The 17,294-nt window shown below is 43.8% G+C and overlaps 2 protein-coding genes across 2 annotated transcripts; both read left to right on the top strand.

Moving 5' to 3' along the window:
• Nucleotides 1–5,675: 5,675 nt before the first annotated feature.
• On the top strand, nucleotides 5,676–6,137 carry LOC308424733 (diphosphoinositol polyphosphate phosphohydrolase 3-alpha-like; the record flags this gene model as incomplete). Its single annotated transcript, XM_080921887.1, has 1 exon — nucleotides 5,676–6,137. One exon carries the CDS (start codon nucleotides 5,676–5,678, stop codon nucleotides 6,135–6,137), a length of 462 nt encoding a protein of 153 aa, XP_080778013.1.
• Nucleotides 6,138–13,386: 7,249 nt separating this feature from the next.
• Nucleotides 13,387–13,848, top strand: LOC308424689 (diphosphoinositol polyphosphate phosphohydrolase 3-alpha-like; the record flags this gene model as incomplete). Its single annotated transcript, XM_080921814.1, has 1 exon — nucleotides 13,387–13,848. One exon carries the CDS (start codon nucleotides 13,387–13,389, stop codon nucleotides 13,846–13,848), a length of 462 nt encoding a protein of 153 aa, XP_080777940.1.
• Nucleotides 13,849–17,294: the final 3,446 nt, after the last annotated feature.

Here is a 17,294-nt window from a genome sequence, read left to right as displayed (position 1 = left end):
GCTGAGGGACTTAGTTCTTCTGGACACTGGTAACAGATCGCCATGTCCAGGCAGGGGAAAGCTGTACCTCCAGGCTCCCAGAGGCTGAGGTTCTCTTCCTCTCCTTTATTGGGGAGGCACTGAAGTCTGATATTGTTACCTTCTGTAACCAGTTAGCATCATAATTTCCCATAGGTTCCAATAAAACTGGTTTTGAATGAGAACGTGCATTTTTTACTGAATTCTCTAAATTCATAATTTTTTATTGTTCCTTCCTGGCCCATTATATTGGGTCATCTCATATCTGCCCCGTTCTTCTCCTAGACTTTGCAGAATACAAAAACACCTAATTGTTATTTCCTTGCAGAGATTTACACTTGTATGCTTCAAAGGGCACAATCTGAATTGCATATATGTTCTTTTTGAGTCAAGATCCAGTGTTTAAGAATGCTTGCTACTCATTGAGGTGCAGTGTTTGATTTCCAGTAAGGAATGGATTCAGAACTTATGGTACACATACACAATGGAGTACTACTGAGCTATTAAAAACAAGGAGTTCATGAAATTCCTAGACAAGTGGGTGGAAATTGAAGCTATCATCCTGATCGATGTAACCCAGCCACAAAAGAACAGTCAGGGTATGTACTCACTTATCAGTTGATACTACCCCCCAAAAAAGCCTCACAATACCCAAGAAACCACAGAACTTGTGAAGCTCTAAAAGAAAAAAAGGCCATAATATGGAACGCTCAGTCCTTCAAAGAAGGAAGAACAAAACTGGGGCCAGGAAAATACAAGGTTAAGTAGAGGAGCAGGGATTGTAGAAAAGATCTACAGAGACTTCCTCCCTTGGAGAATCACCCCATATGCAGACACAAAACTCAAGCAATATTGCTGATCCCAAGCAGTATTGACTGGTAGGAACCAGATATGGATGTCTCCTCAGAGGCTCCCCAAGTGCCATATAGACACAGATGAGAATGCTTGCAGATAAACATCAGACTCCACACAGGGACCCCAGTGAAAGTGCCAGAGAAAGGGCTGAAAGAGCTGAAAGATTTGCACCCTCATGGAAAGAGCAACATCATCAATCAGCCAAGGCACTGAGGTGGAGAGGGTGATTGGGAGAGGGAGCACCTTCCTGGAAGAAACAAGTTGAGGGGAAGAAGGAGGGAAGTGGTGGGGAAGGGTATAACATTTGAAATGTAAATACAGGGAGTATCCAATAAATATGAAAAACATAGAAAAGATAAAGAAATAAAAAGAAAGACTGGGAATGTGAGATAGACATGCCAGTGAATCCTTCTGCTTACATCACTTTCCCTTTTATGGTTATGTGGTCAGACCCAGTGTCAGAAATCAAGGAAATGTGAATCCAAACCAAGTGAATTTTTGGAAATGCTCTACAGGAGAAAAGAGTAAGAACTCCTGGCTCTGTCCCTTCAATCTCATGTTCTATGAAGAGCTGCAGCCGATGGAGGAAATGTAGGAATCAGTGTGAGGGGACTTGGTCTGACTGAGTGCAAGTGACTTCCCAACATCCATGTTGGCCCACTAAGCTACTGCTGTAGTTTCTTGCCATAGGCTGAATCGTTCCCATGCTGATACCCACAGGCTTTAGACTACAATGAGTTGAGTTGTTCAGGCAGAAAATAGAAGGTCATGTCCTGAGGTTGATGCCAATATATAGTCAAATTGAGGTTGAGACAAGTGTCCTATGCTTGTACACAAGAGTATTCTTGAACTGAGAGATCTACCTACCTCTGCTTTGAAACTAATGTGAATAAAGGCATCAATCACAAAAATTTGGCTTCAAGAAACTTTTGTGAACCCGGATTTCGCCTAAGAATCTTCCTGTGTATGGATCTGATCCAATTTACCTACACCATTCAAATCTGAAAATAAACAAGTGGGTAGAAACTCAGCTTTTTCATCAGAGGTTGGTATGGGCTGGGAGGGTGTGGCTACAAAGGGAAAGGTCATCTGGAAGGTATACAAAGGGTCATAGCAGACAGCAGAACTATCTGTTTCTCGTAGCTTGGAATCACAGCCTTTTCAGGCCTCGTTATGGTGATCTGTTAGCAGTGTCCAAGATCAAGAGAGTCCCTCGGCTCCATAAGAATACCTCATCTCATGCAACCTAGTCTAGCCCTGTCCTTCCTTAAATTGTTCTTATAATGTATTACTTGGTGGGTTCTTCTTGTATGTGATGAGTTCTGTCTCCATAAGATTGTCTGGGCTGTATCCTAGATATTCTGTATTTTTGCCTTATATCCACTCTTCAGTTAGTACAGGCCATGCATGTTGTTTTGGATCTGAGTTACCTCACTCAGGATAGTATTTTCTAGTTCTATCCATTTGCCTCCAAAATTCATGATGTCCTCATTTTCTAATAGCTGAATATCTTCCGTTGTGTAAAGGAACTTCATCTTCTGTATGTATTCTACTGTATCTGGGTTGTTTCCATCTCTGGCTATTACAAATTCGCCTGTTATGAACATAGTGGAGCGTGTGCTTGTGTCATGGTGGGCAATCTTCTGGGTAAAGGCCCAGGTGTAGAATAGCTGTCTCATCAGGTCGGAGGGTTTTCAATTTGCTGAGGATCCACCAGATTGTATAACAGAGCGGCTGCACCAGTTTGTAATCCCACCAGCGAAGAAAGACTGCCCCTCTTTTTCCACATCCTCACCAACATGTGCAGTCACTTGAGTTTCTGATCTTAGCCATTCTGTTTGTTGTAAGGTAGAATCTCGAGTTCATCGTGGTTAGCATTTCCCTGATGACTAATGACTTTAAATGTTTTAAGTGCTTTTCAGCCGTTCGAGATTCTTCTAAGGTTGAGTTAGGGGAAGGATTGAAGAAGATGAAGGGGAGGGCAATGCCATAGTTACAAAACCAGTCTCGGTGAGCCTGGAAACCCAGGAGATCCCAGAGACTGAGCCCCCAAACCAGGCAATATACACAGACTGCTCCAAAGCCCCCAACACACATGTAGCCGAGGAATGCCTAGTGTGACTTTAGTGGGAGAAGATGCTCCTAATCCTGGAGGGTCTTGAAGCCCTAGAGTAGGTGAGATGGAGGGGTGTTGGAGTGGAAGGGAAGCACCCTTTGGAGGCAAAGCAGAGGGGGGATTGGATGAGGAACTGTGAGAGGGGGGCAATGGCTGGAATGTAATTAAAAAACAAAAGAGATTGGCCTGAAACTCACAGAGATTGTCCTACCTCTGCCACCTGTGGGCCGTTTAACCTGAATGTCCAAGTGTGTTCTCAATTACCTCTAATTATTAGTTGGGCACTGTGATTCCTGTGGGATTTTTTTTTCTATTATTTAGATTTGTTTTTGTCTTTTGAGACAGTCTCACTGAGAATGTCAAGGTGACCTTGACTTCAAGGCAGTCTGAGCTGGAATGTCAGATGTGAGATTCTCAAGTGCTTTCACTACTGAATTTAAGCCTGGCATAATTTGATGTGCTTTTAATCTCAGCAACAGGGAGGCAGAGGGAGGCTGTGACTGTCAAAACAGCCAGGTATGATATGTGTCTTTAAAACAAAGCAAAGCAAGGGGCTGGAGAGATGGCTCACCGGTTTAGAGCACTAAGAGATCTTCCAAGGGACCGTGTTCTATTCCCAGTAACTACATGGTAGCTCAGAACCATCTGTAACGGTGCCTTATTCCCTCCTCATCTGTGTCTGAAGACAGGGACATGTACTCGTGCACATTAAATAAATAAATAGACTCATAACTTAGTAAATAAGGCAAAACAAGCAAACAAACACAAAAGACCAACAAACAAATGGTATTTGTATCTGTCACTGATTCCTAGTCTCTTATCTTCATAGAACTCAGGGTGTCCTCAGACGTGCAGGAAATAACCTGTGTGTGTGTGTGTGTGTGTGTGTGTGTGTGTGTGTGTGTGTATTTGAGTGTAAATGCATATTTACATATATAAAATATGTGTGTGTTTAATAGACTTTGTATCTCATTCATAGTTAGCTTTCTCCGCTCCTCCCATACCCACCCTTGAGAGCAACAGGAACCCGCAGGCTGGATGAGCTTTAAATCTGATGCCAGCCTACTTTATATAGCAGGCTTCAATTCAGCCATGGAAGATCCTGTCTAAAGAAGCTTAAAGTAAAAATAAAGTCAAAAGAAGGCATGTTCATCTGCTGATTGATATGTGGTCTAATCCTTTCAAGGAACCCAGGATAGGTGAGCTGGAGAGATGGCTCAGTAGTTAAGAGAGGCTCATAGATTGAGAGCACTGACTGGTCTTCCAGAGGTCCTGACTTCAAGTCCCAGCAACCACATGGTGGCTCACAGCCATCTGTAATGAGATCCGAGGCCCTCTTCTGGTGTGTCTGATGATCCTCCTTGCTCTGCCTGCCACAAGCTGAGATCAAACATGTGTGCCACCACCGCCTGAATTGTAGTAGTGTAATGCTTAGTGGCTATTTCTGTTTGCAAACATGACTATATCTGGAATGAGCCACAATCCAGAATTGGGAGACCCACCTTTGATCCAGATCTTGAGGCATAGAGGCTATTAATCTTAGGACACTAAGGCTAGGAGATCACTGAGCTCAGGGTCATTTGGGACAAAGCAAGTCTCAGATCCAGGTGTGGTGGTACACACCTTTAATCTGGGACACACCTCAGTCGGAGACCTATATAAGGACCTTACAAGAAGGAAGGCTGTCTCTCTTTGCCTGCTTGCCTTGTGGTACTGAGCATCTGCTACATCCTTGGGTTTCACAGCTGCTGACGAGCATTATCGGGGAGTTGGACTCCAGACTGTAAGTCACCAACAAATTCTTCACTATATAGAGACTGCCAATAAGTTCTGTGAGGCCAGAAAACCCTGAATAATACAAAACGCACCTCCAATTTCTGCTGCATGGCATTTTCCTCTAATCTCTAGGAAATCTTGAGTCAGTTTTACACATTGAAACTCTTATGCTAGGTACTGGGGGATTTGGACAAGCATGTTCACCTGACAGGTAGGGTGGCTCAGTTTCTGGAAGCTGTCTAGACTCTAGGTTCTTTGAGACTGGAGGAATTACTATGGGGTCACCCTCCTCTTTAGCCCTTCAATCCTCCCTTTACTTCATTGTTAGAATAATCTCTAATGACAAAGAAACACTTAAGGAAAATTTCAACGTCCTTAGTCTTCTGGGAAATGTGAATCAAAATGACCTGGAGATTTCAACTCACAAAATTAAGAATGGCTGAGATCCAAAACTCCAATAACTGCACATGCTGGGGAGGATGTAAAGAAATAGGTGAAATTGGCAATTGGTGCCAACACTCTGGAAAACCATTTGGTTGTTCCTGGATGTTAGAAACAAACACATCAACCAAATGAGCCAGCTATTTCACTCCTGGGCATATACCCTGAATATTCCCCACCAAAGTCACTATTTTCATAGCCACCTGATTTGCAATAATCAGAAGCGGGAAACAACCCAGATAGTACTCAAACAAATGTAGTTTATTAACAAAATAAAATAATACAGGTAAGAATAAATAAAAACATGAGGAATTTTACAGGCAAATGATGGTACTAGAAAAGATTATCCTGACTCTGCTCTGCTCCCCTCCAGCATCTCCAGGCCCCATCCCTGCCAGCAGGAGCTCCTTGGCTGCTCCCTAGGCAGCTGTAAGCGACCTCAGAGGCTGTGTCTTTGGCGAAGCAGAGGATGAAGTGGAAGCCGAACCAGACGCGGACCTACGACCCCGAGGGCTACAGGAAACGCGCAGCGTGCCTGTGCCTCCGCAGCGAGCGCGAAGAGGAGGTGCTGCTGGTGAGCAGCAGCCGCTACCCCGACCGCTGGATCGTGCCCGGAGGGGGCGTGGAGCCCGAGGAGGAGCCCGACTGCGCGGCGGTGCGCGAGGTGTACGAGGAGGCGGGAGTCAAGGGCAAGTTGGGCCGCTTGCTGGGCGTCTTCGAGCAGAACCAGGACCGCAAGCACCGGACCTACGTGTTCGTGCTCACCGTCACCGAGCTGCTGGAGGATTGGGAAGACTCGGTCAGCATCCGCAGAAAGCGCCAGTGGTTCAAGATTGAAGATGCCATCAAGGTCCTGCAGTGCCACAGGCCCGCGCATGCCCAGTACCTGGAGAAACTGAAGCTGGGCGGCTCCCCTACTAATGGGAACTAGGCGGCCAGGTCCCCGCCAGAGAGCGAGCCCTAGTGGACAGAGACAAGCTCAAGGTCACACTGAAGTCATCCTTGATGTGAACCCAGTATTCAGAGGTATTGTCAAGTTCACCTGAGCACCTCTGAGGTTCCCAAGGAGACCACTCATCTGGTTTTCCTCCTACATCTTGGAACACTCCTCTGTCTATCTTGCCAAAAAGTGTTTCTGCTCTGGTTGTTGTACTCGTGTGTGAACAGACTTAATTCAGCACCTACAGCCTTCGTTGCGCTTTTCGGATGTGTCTGCCTTCTTCATTAGACCTTTGAGAGCAACGACTGTTTTTCCTTACTCTGCATATTCTGCATCCAACACACTACTTGAAATACGGTTGGCATCACTGGAGATCTTTGATGCTATTAGTATTTTGTAGTCTCTTTGTGGATAAACATTTCCCTTCCAATCTGGTGCCAGTAGAATATCCGCTGCCTTTGGATTTACTGATTCAATATTCTGTATTTGGTGGTGGGCATGAAGAAAAACGGCTATATTGGCAGTTTTCCAAGCTAATTGGGCCATTTATTTGCCTAAGTGTCTTTTGCCTCGCTCCCTGTTTCATTTGGCTGCGGTTCCCGTGCCTTCCCTAGTACCTTCAGCTGGTTCCCCAGTACCAAGCTCTCTGCATGTTTGTTCAGAGGCGTGAGAGTGCTACATCCTTGTCCCATGGAAAGACTTCGAGGGGAAGAGACCTCTGTAAAGGAAAACACAAAATGAACCATTTAAATGAGGGAGCTCAGCTCAACTCTTGCCAGAAGGATAACTTTATACCAAGGACAGGGACATATTGCAGAGTTTTTCACAGGGTGGGTGTGATGTCAGCTTCTTGCACAGCTTCTCCAAAGGGTTCCAAAGAGGTTCTGATTCGGCTGTTTGTTTTGTTTCGCTCTTTCATTATAAACCACTGTATTGGGAAAGGCTCGCACTCCCATTTAGTGTTCACACTCTTCCTCATGGTACCAGTGAAATGTATTGTGTCCCCACATCTTACAGATTTTAAAATAAAACCACACATTATAATTTACTGGAGTGTCTGCTTGTGATTTGTACTGTGGATTTGCTTTCTAAAGGAACCTTTATCTTTAAGAAAACTGTACTGAAAATTTACACAGATGCTACTGTTTATTTGCTTCATTATAATCAGGGTGGTATAAGTTTGTCCATAGATGAGGCAAGATCGACTCTGACATGATAATTGTTGAAGCTGTGTGATAGATGTCTGAGAATTCATTATTCTCTATGCTTTTGTATATGGTTGAAACTTTCCATAATAAAAATTGCAAAACTGTATTCCTTTAAAAAAACATATTATCCTGATTGAGGTAATACAAACCAAAAATGACATGCATGATATGTACTAATTGGTAAGTGGTTAGTAGCCAAATAATAAAAATTGCTTAGGTTTCAGAGCAGGCAGTTTTACTTAGAAAAAAAAAAAAAAAAAAAAAAAACCTTTTAAACAAAAACCACCAAGTACAAATCATATAACCAAAATTTCAAGAGGTCAAGGATGGAGCAGGTTACATGAGGTGTGGTATCCTGGTGGAGCTGAGGGACTTAGTTCTTCTGGACACTGGTAACAGATCGCCATGTCCAGGCAGGGGAAAGCTGTACCTCCAGGCTCCCAGAGGCTGAGGTTCTCTTCCTCTCCTTTATTGGGGAGGCACTGAAGTCTGATATTGTTACCTTCTGTAACCAGTTAGCATCATAATTTCCCATAGGTTCCAATAAAACTGGTTTTGAATGAGAACGTGCATTTTTTACTGAATTCTCTAAATTCATAATTTTTTATTGTTCCTTCCTGGCCCATTATATTGGGTCATCTCATATCTGCCCCGTTCTTCTCCTAGACTTTGCAGAATACAAAAACACCTAATTGTTATTTCCTTGCAGAGATTTACACTTGTATGCTTCAAAGGGCACAATCTGAATTGCATATATGTTCTTTTTGAGTCAAGATCCAGTGTTTAAGAATGCTTGCTACTCATTGAGGTGCAGTGTTTGATTTCCAGTAAGGAATGGATTCAGAACTTATGGTACACATACACAATGGAGTACTACTGAGCTATTAAAAACAAGGAGTTCATGAAATTCCTAGACAAGTGGGTGGAAATTGAAGCTATCATCCTGATCGATGTAACCCAGCCACAAAAGAACAGTCAGGGTATGTACTCACTTATCAGTTGATACTACCCCCCAAAAAAGCCTCACAATACCCAAGAAACCACAGAACTTGTGAAGCTCTAAAAGAAAAAAAGGCCATAATATGGAACGCTCAGTCCTTCAAAGAAGGAAGAACAAAACTGGGGCCAGGAAAATACAAGGTTAAGTAGAGGAGCAGGGATTGTAGAAAAGATCTACAGAGACTTCCTCCCTTGGAGAATCACCCCATATGCAGACACAAAACTCAAGCAATATTGCTGATCCCAAGCAGTATTGACTGGTAGGAACCAGATATGGATGTCTCCTCAGAGGCTCCCCAAGTGCCATATAGACACAGATGAGAATGCTTGCAGATAAACATCAGACTCCACACAGGGACCCCAGTGAAAGTGCCAGAGAAAGGGCTGAAAGAGCTGAAAGATTTGCACCCTCATGGAAAGAGCAACATCATCAATCAGCCAAGGCACTGAGGTGGAGAGGGTGATTGGGAGAGGGAGCACCTTCCTGGAAGAAACAAGTTGAGGGGAAGAAGGAGGGAAGTGGTGGGGAAGGGTATAACATTTGAAATGTAAATACAGGGAGTATCCAATAAATATGAAAAACATAGAAAAGATAAAGAAATAAAAAGAAAGACTGGGAATGTGAGATAGACATGCCAGTGAATCCTTCTGCTTACATCACTTTCCCTTTTATGGTTATGTGGTCAGACCCAGTGTCAGAAATCAAGGAAATGTGAATCCAAACCAAGTGAATTTTTGGAAATGCTCTACAGGAGAAAAGAGTAAGAACTCCTGGCTCTGTCCCTTCAATCTCATGTTCTATGAAGAGCTGCAGCCGATGGAGGAAATGTAGGAATCAGTGTGAGGGGACTTGGTCTGACTGAGTGCAAGTGACTTCCCAACATCCATGTTGGCCCACTAAGCTACTGCTGTAGTTTCTTGCCATAGGCTGAATCGTTCCCATGCTGATACCCACAGGCTTTAGACTACAATGAGTTGAGTTGTTCAGGCAGAAAATAGAAGGTCATGTCCTGAGGTTGATGCCAATATATAGTCAAATTGAGGTTGAGACAAGTGTCCTATGCTTGTACACAAGAGTATTCTTGAACTGAGAGATCTACCTACCTCTGCTTTGAAACTAATGTGAATAAAGGCATCAATCACAAAAATTTGGCTTCAAGAAACTTTTGTGAACCCGGATTTCGCCTAAGAATCTTCCTGTGTATGGATCTGATCCAATTTACCTACACCATTCAAATCTGAAAATAAACAAGTGGGTAGAAACTCAGCTTTTTCATCAGAGGTTGGTATGGGCTGGGAGGGTGTGGCTACAAAGGGAAAGGTCATCTGGAAGGTATACAAAGGGTCATAGCAGACAGCAGAACTATCTGTTTCTCGTAGCTTGGAATCACAGCCTTTTCAGGCCTCGTTATGGTGATCTGTTAGCAGTGTCCAAGATCAAGAGAGTCCCTCGGCTCCATAAGAATACCTCATCTCATGCAACCTAGTCTAGCCCTGTCCTTCCTTAAATTGTTCTTATAATGTATTACTTGGTGGGTTCTTCTTGTATGTGATGAGTTCTGTCTCCATAAGATTGTCTGGGCTGTATCCTAGATATTCTGTATTTTTGCCTTATATCCACTCTTCAGTTAGTACAGGCCATGCATGTTGTTTTGGATCTGAGTTACCTCACTCAGGATAGTATTTTCTAGTTCTATCCATTTGCCTCCAAAATTCATGATGTCCTCATTTTCTAATAGCTGAATATCTTCCGTTGTGTAAAGGAACTTCATCTTCTGTATGTATTCTACTGTATCTGGGTTGTTTCCATCTCTGGCTATTACAAATTCGCCTGTTATGAACATAGTGGAGCGTGTGCTTGTGTCATGGTGGGCAATCTTCTGGGTAAAGGCCCAGGTGTAGAATAGCTGTCTCATCAGGTCGGAGGGTTTTCAATTTGCTGAGGATCCACCAGATTGTATAACAGAGCGGCTGCACCAGTTTGTAATCCCACCAGCGAAGAAAGACTGCCCCTCTTTTTCCACATCCTCACCAACATGTGCAGTCACTTGAGTTTCTGATCTTAGCCATTCTGTTTGTTGTAAGGTAGAATCTCGAGTTCATCGTGGTTAGCATTTCCCTGATGACTAATGACTTTAAATGTTTTAAGTGCTTTTCAGCCGTTCGAGATTCTTCTAAGGTTGAGTTAGGGGAAGGATTGAAGAAGATGAAGGGGAGGGCAATGCCATAGTTACAAAACCAGTCTCGGTGAGCCTGGAAACCCAGGAGATCCCAGAGACTGAGCCCCCAAACCAGGCAATATACACAGACTGCTCCAAAGCCCCCAACACACATGTAGCCGAGGAATGCCTAGTGTGACTTTAGTGGGAGAAGATGCTCCTAATCCTGGAGGGTCTTGAAGCCCTAGAGTAGGTGAGATGGAGGGGTGTTGGAGTGGAAGGGAAGCACCCTTTGGAGGCAAAGCAGAGGGGGGATTGGATGAGGAACTGTGAGAGGGGGGCAATGGCTGGAATGTAATTAAAAAACAAAAGAGATTGGCCTGAAACTCACAGAGATTGTCCTACCTCTGCCACCTGTGGGCCGTTTAACCTGAATGTCCAAGTGTGTTCTCAATTACCTCTAATTATTAGTTGGGCACTGTGATTCCTGTGGGATTTTTTTTTCTATTATTTAGATTTGTTTTTGTCTTTTGAGACAGTCTCACTGAGAATGTCAAGGTGACCTTGACTTCAAGGCAGTCTGAGCTGGAATGTCAGATGTGAGATTCTCAAGTGCTTTCACTACTGAATTTAAGCCTGGCATAATTTGATGTGCTTTTAATCTCAGCAACAGGGAGGCAGAGGGAGGCTGTGACTGTCAAAACAGCCAGGTATGATATGTGTCTTTAAAACAAAGCAAAGCAAGGGGCTGGAGAGATGGCTCACCGGTTTAGAGCACTAAGAGATCTTCCAAGGGACCGTGTTCTATTCCCAGTAACTACATGGTAGCTCAGAACCATCTGTAACGGTGCCTTATTCCCTCCTCATCTGTGTCTGAAGACAGGGACATGTACTCGTGCACATTAAATAAATAAATAGACTCATAACTTAGTAAATAAGGCAAAACAAGCAAACAAACACAAAAGACCAACAAACAAATGGTATTTGTATCTGTCACTGATTCCTAGTCTCTTATCTTCATAGAACTCAGGGTGTCCTCAGACGTGCAGGAAATAACCTGTGTGTGTGTGTGTGTGTGTGTGTGTGTGTGTGTGTATTTGAGTGTAAATGCATATTTACATATATAAAATATGTGTGTGTTTAATAGACTTTGTATCTCATTCATAGTTAGCTTTCTCCGCTCCTCCCATACCCACCCTTGAGAGCAACAGGAACCCGCAGGCTGGATGAGCTTTAAATCTGATGCCAGCCTACTTTATATAGCAGGCTTCAATTCAGCCATGGAAGATCCTGTCTAAAGAAGCTTAAAGTAAAAATAAAGTCAAAAGAAGGCATGTTCATCTGCTGATTGATATGTGGTCTAATCCTTTCAAGGAACCCAGGATAGGTGAGCTGGAGAGATGGCTCAGTAGTTAAGAGAGGCTCATAGATTGAGAGCACTGACTGGTCTTCCAGAGGTCCTGACTTCAAGTCCCAGCAACCACATGGTGGCTCACAGCCATCTGTAATGAGATCCGAGGCCCTCTTCTGGTGTGTCTGATGATCCTCCTTGCTCTGCCTGCCACAAGCTGAGATCAAACATGTGTGCCACCACCGCCTGAATTGTAGTAGTGTAATGCTTAGTGGCTATTTCTGTTTGCAAACATGACTATATCTGGAATGAGCCACAATCCAGAATTGGGAGACCCACCTTTGATCCAGATCTTGAGGCATAGAGGCTATTAATCTTAGGACACTAAGGCTAGGAGATCACTGAGCTCAGGGTCATTTGGGACAAAGCAAGTCTCAGATCCAGGTGTGGTGGTACACACCTTTAATCTGGGACACACCTCAGTCGGAGACCTATATAAGGACCTTACAAGAAGGAAGGCTGTCTCTCTTTGCCTGCTTGCCTTGTGGTACTGAGCATCTGCTACATCCTTGGGTTTCACAGCTGCTGACGAGCATTATCGGGGAGTTGGACTCCAGACTGTAAGTCACCAACAAATTCTTCACTATATAGAGACTGCCAATAAGTTCTGTGAGGCCAGAAAACCCTGAATAATACAAAACGCACCTCCAATTTCTGCTGCATGGCATTTTCCTCTAATCTCTAGGAAATCTTGAGTCAGTTTTACACATTGAAACTCTTATGCTAGGTACTGGGGGATTTGGACAAGCATGTTCACCTGACAGGTAGGGTGGCTCAGTTTCTGGAAGCTGTCTAGACTCTAGGTTCTTTGAGACTGGAGGAATTACTATGGGGTCACCCTCCTCTTTAGCCCTTCAATCCTCCCTTTACTTCATTGTTAGAATAATCTCTAATGACAAAGAAACACTTAAGGAAAATTTCAACGTCCTTAGTCTTCTGGGAAATGTGAATCAAAATGACCTGGAGATTTCAACTCACAAAATTAAGAATGGCTGAGATCCAAAACTCCAATAACTGCACATGCTGGGGAGGATGTAAAGAAATAGGTGAAATTGGCAATTGGTGCCAACACTCTGGAAAACCATTTGGTTGTTCCTGGATGTTAGAAACAAACACATCAACCAAATGAGCCAGCTATTTCACTCCTGGGCATATACCCTGAATATTCCCCACCAAAGTCACTATTTTCATAGCCACCTGATTTGCAATAATCAGAAGCGGGAAACAACCCAGATAGTACTCAAACAAATGTAGTTTATTAACAAAATAAAATAATACAGGTAAGAATAAATAAAAACATGAGGAATTTTACAGGCAAATGATGGTACTAGAAAAGATTATCCTGACTCTGCTCTGCTCCCCTCCAGCATCTCCAGGCCCCATCCCTGCCAGCAGGAGCTCCTTGGCTGCTCCCTAGGCAGCTGTAAGCGACCTCAGAGGCTGTGTCTTTGGCGAAGCAGAGGATGAAGTGGAAGCCGAACCAGACGCGGACCTACGACCCCGAGGGCTACAGGAAACGCGCAGCGTGCCTGTGCCTCCGCAGCGAGCGCGAAGAGGAGGTGCTGCTGGTGAGCAGCAGCCGCTACCCCGACCGCTGGATCGTGCCCGGAGGGGGCGTGGAGCCCGAGGAGGAGCCCGACTGCGCGGCGGTGCGCGAGGTGTACGAGGAGGCGGGAGTCAAGGGCAAGTTGGGCCGCTTGCTGGGCGTCTTCGAGCAGAACCAGGACCGCAAGCACCGGACCTACGTGTTCGTGCTCACCGTCACCGAGCTGCTGGAGGATTGGGAAGACTCGGTCAGCATCCGCAGAAAGCGCCAGTGGTTCAAGATTGAAGATGCCATCAAGGTCCTGCAGTGCCACAGGCCCGCGCATGCCCAGTACCTGGAGAAACTGAAGCTGGGCGGCTCCCCTACTAATGGGAACTAGGCGGCCAGGTCCCCGCCAGAGAGCGAGCCCTAGTGGACAGAGACAAGCTCAAGGTCACACTCAAGTCATCCTTGATGTGAACCCAGTATTCAGAGGTATTGTCAAGTTCACCTGAGCACCTCTGAGGTTCCCAAGGAGACCACTCATCTGGTTTTCCTCCTACATCTTGGAACACTCCTCTGTCTATCTTGCCAAAAAGTGTTTCTGCTCTGGTTGTTGTACTCGTGTGTGAACAGACTTAATTCAGCACCTACAGCCTTCGTTGCGCTTTTCGGATGTGTCTGCCTTCTTCATTAGACCTTTGAGAGCAACGACTGTTTTTCCTTACTCTGCATATTCTGCATCCAACACACTACTTGAAATACGGTTGGCATCACTGGAGATCTTTGATGCTATTAGTATTTTGTAGTCTCTTTGTGGATAAACATTTCCCTTCCAATCTGGTGCCAGTAGAATATCCGCTGCCTTTGGATTTACTGATTCAATATTCTGTATTTGGTGGTGGGCATGAAGAAAAACGGCTATATTGGCAGTTTTCCAAGCTAATTGGGCCATTTATTTGCCTAAGTGTCTTTTGCCTCGCTCCCTGTTTCATTTGGCTGCGGTTCCCGTGCCTTCCCTAGTACCTTCAGCTGGTTCCCCAGTACCAAGCTCTTTGCATGTTTGTGCAGAGGCGTGAGAGTGCTACATCCTTGTCCCATGGAAAGACTTCGAGGGGAAGAGACCTCTGTAAAGGAAAACACAAAATGAACCATTTAAATGAGGGAGCTCAGCTCAACTCTTGCCAGAAGGATAACTTTATACCAAGGACAGGGACATATTGCAGAGTTTTTCACAGGGTGGGTGTGATGTCAGCTTCTTGCACAGCTTCTCCAAAGGGTTCCAAAGAGGTTCTGATTCGGCTGTTTGTTTTGTTTCGCTCTTTCATTATAAACCACTGTATTGGGAAAGGCTCGCACTCCCATTTAGTGTTCACACTCTTCCTCATGGTACCAGTGAAATGTATTGTGTCCCCACATCTTACAGATTTTAAAATAAAACCACACATTATAATTTACTGGAGTGTCTGCTTGTGATTTGTACTGTGGATTTGCTTTCTAAAGGAACCTTTATCTTTAAGAAAACTGTACTGAAAATTTACACAGATGCTACTGTTTATTTGCTTCATTATAATCAGGGTGGTATAAGTTTGTCCATAGATGAGGCAAGATCGACTCTGACATGATAATTGTTGAAGCTGTGTGATAGATGACTGAGAATTCATTATTCTCTATGCTTTTGTATATGGTTGAAACTTTCCATAATAAAAATTGCAAAACTGTATTCCTTTAAAAAAACATATTATCCTGATTGAGGTAATACAAACCAAAAATGACATGCATGATATGTACTAATTGGTAAGTGGTTAGTAGCCAAATAATAAAAATTGCTTAGGTTTCAGAGCAGGCAGTTTTACTTAGAAAAAAAAAAAAAAAAAAAAACCTTTTAAACAAAAACCACCAAGTACAAATCATATAACCAAAATTTCAAGAGGTCAAGGATGGAGCAGGTTACATGAGGTGTGGTATCCTGGTGGAGCTGAGGGACTTAGTTCTTCTGGACACTGGTAACAGATCGCCATGTCCAGGCAGGGGAAAGCTGTACCTCCAGGCTCCCAGAGGCTGAGGTTCTCTTCCTCTCCTTTATTGGGGAGGCACTGAAGTCTGATATTGTTACCTTCTGTAACCAGTTAGCATCATAATTTCCCATAGGTTCCAATAAAACTGGTTTTGAATGAGAACGTGGATTTTTTACTGAATTCTCTAAATTCATAATTTTTTATTGTTCCTTCCTGGCCCATTATATTGGGTCATCTCATATCTGCCCCGTTCTTCTCCTAGACTTTGCAGAATACAAAAACACCTAATTGTTATTTCCTTGCAGAGATTTACACTTGTATGCTTCAAAGGGCACAATCTGAATTGCATATATGTTCTTTTTGAGTCAAGATCCAGTGTTTAAGAATGCTTGCTACTCATTGAGGTGCAGTGTTTGATTTCCAGTAAGGAATGGATTCAGAACTTATGGTACACATACACAATGGAGTACTACTGAGCTATTAAAAACAAGGAGTTCATGAAATTCCTAGACAAGTGGGTGGAAATTGAAGCTATCATCCTGATCGATGTAACCCAGCCACAAAAGAACAGTCAGGGTATGTACTCACTTATCAGTTGATACTACCCCCCTAAAAAGTCTCACAATACCCAAGAAACCACAGAACTTGTGAAGCTCTAAAAGAAAAAAAGGCCATAATATGGAACGCTCAGTCCTTCAAAGAAGGAAGAACAAAACTGGGGCCAGGAAAATACAAGGTTAAGTAGAGGAGCAGGGATTGTAGAAAAGATCTACAGAGACTTCCTCCCTTGGAGAATCACCCCATATGCAGACACAAAACTCAAGCAATATTGCTGATCCCAAGCAGTATTGACTGGTAGGAACCAGATATGGATGTCTCCTCAGAGGCTCCCCAAGTGCCATATAGACACAGATGAGAATGCTTGCAGATAAACATCAGACTCCACACAGGGACCCCAGTGAAAGTGCCAGAGAAAGGGCTGAAAGAGCTGAAAGATTTGCACCCTCATGGAAAGAGCAACATCATCAATCAGCCAAGGCACTGAGGTGGAGAGGGTGATTGGGAGAGGGAGCACCTTCCTGGAAGAAACAAGTTGAGGGGAAGAAGGAGGGAAGTGGTGGGGAAGGGTATAACATTTGAAATGTAAATACAGGGAGTATCCAATAAATATGAAAAACATAGAAAAGATAAAGAAATAAAAGAGAAAGACTGGGAATGTGAGATAGACATGCCAGTGAATCCTTCTGCTTACATCACTTTCCCTTTTATGGTTATGTGGTCAGACCCAGTGTCAGAAATCAAGGAAAAATGAATCTAAACCAAGTGAATTTTTGGAAATGCTCTACAGGAGAAAAGAGTAAGAACTCCTGGCTCTGTCCCTTCAATCTCATGTTCTATGAAGAGCTGCAGCAGATGGAGGAAATGTTGGAATCAGTGTGAGGGGACTTGGTCTGACTGAGTGCAAGTGACTTCCCAACATCCATGTTGGCCCACTAAGCTACTGCTGTAGTTTCTTGCCATAGGCTGAATCGTTCCCATGCTGATACCCACAGGCTTTAGACTACAATGAGTTGAGTTGTTCAGGCAGAAAATAGAAGGTCATGTCCTGAGGTTGATGCCAATATATAGTCAAATTGAGGTTGAGACAAGTGTCCTATGCTTGTACACAAGAGTATTCTTGAACTGAGAGATCTACCTACCTCTGCTTTGAAACTAATGTGAATAAAGGCATCAATCACAAAAATTTGGCTTCAAGAAACTTTTGTGAACCCGGATTTCGCCTAAGAATCTTCCTGTGTATGGATCTGATCCAATTTACCTACACCAT

Source organism: Micromys minutus (assembly GCF_963924665.1).
Source record: "Micromys minutus genome assembly, chromosome: 9".
Taxonomy (NCBI): Eukaryota; Metazoa; Chordata; class Mammalia; order Rodentia; family Muridae; genus Micromys; species Micromys minutus.
Note: the sequence above shows the minus strand (reverse complement) of the source record. Positions and strands in the feature narration are given on the sequence as shown.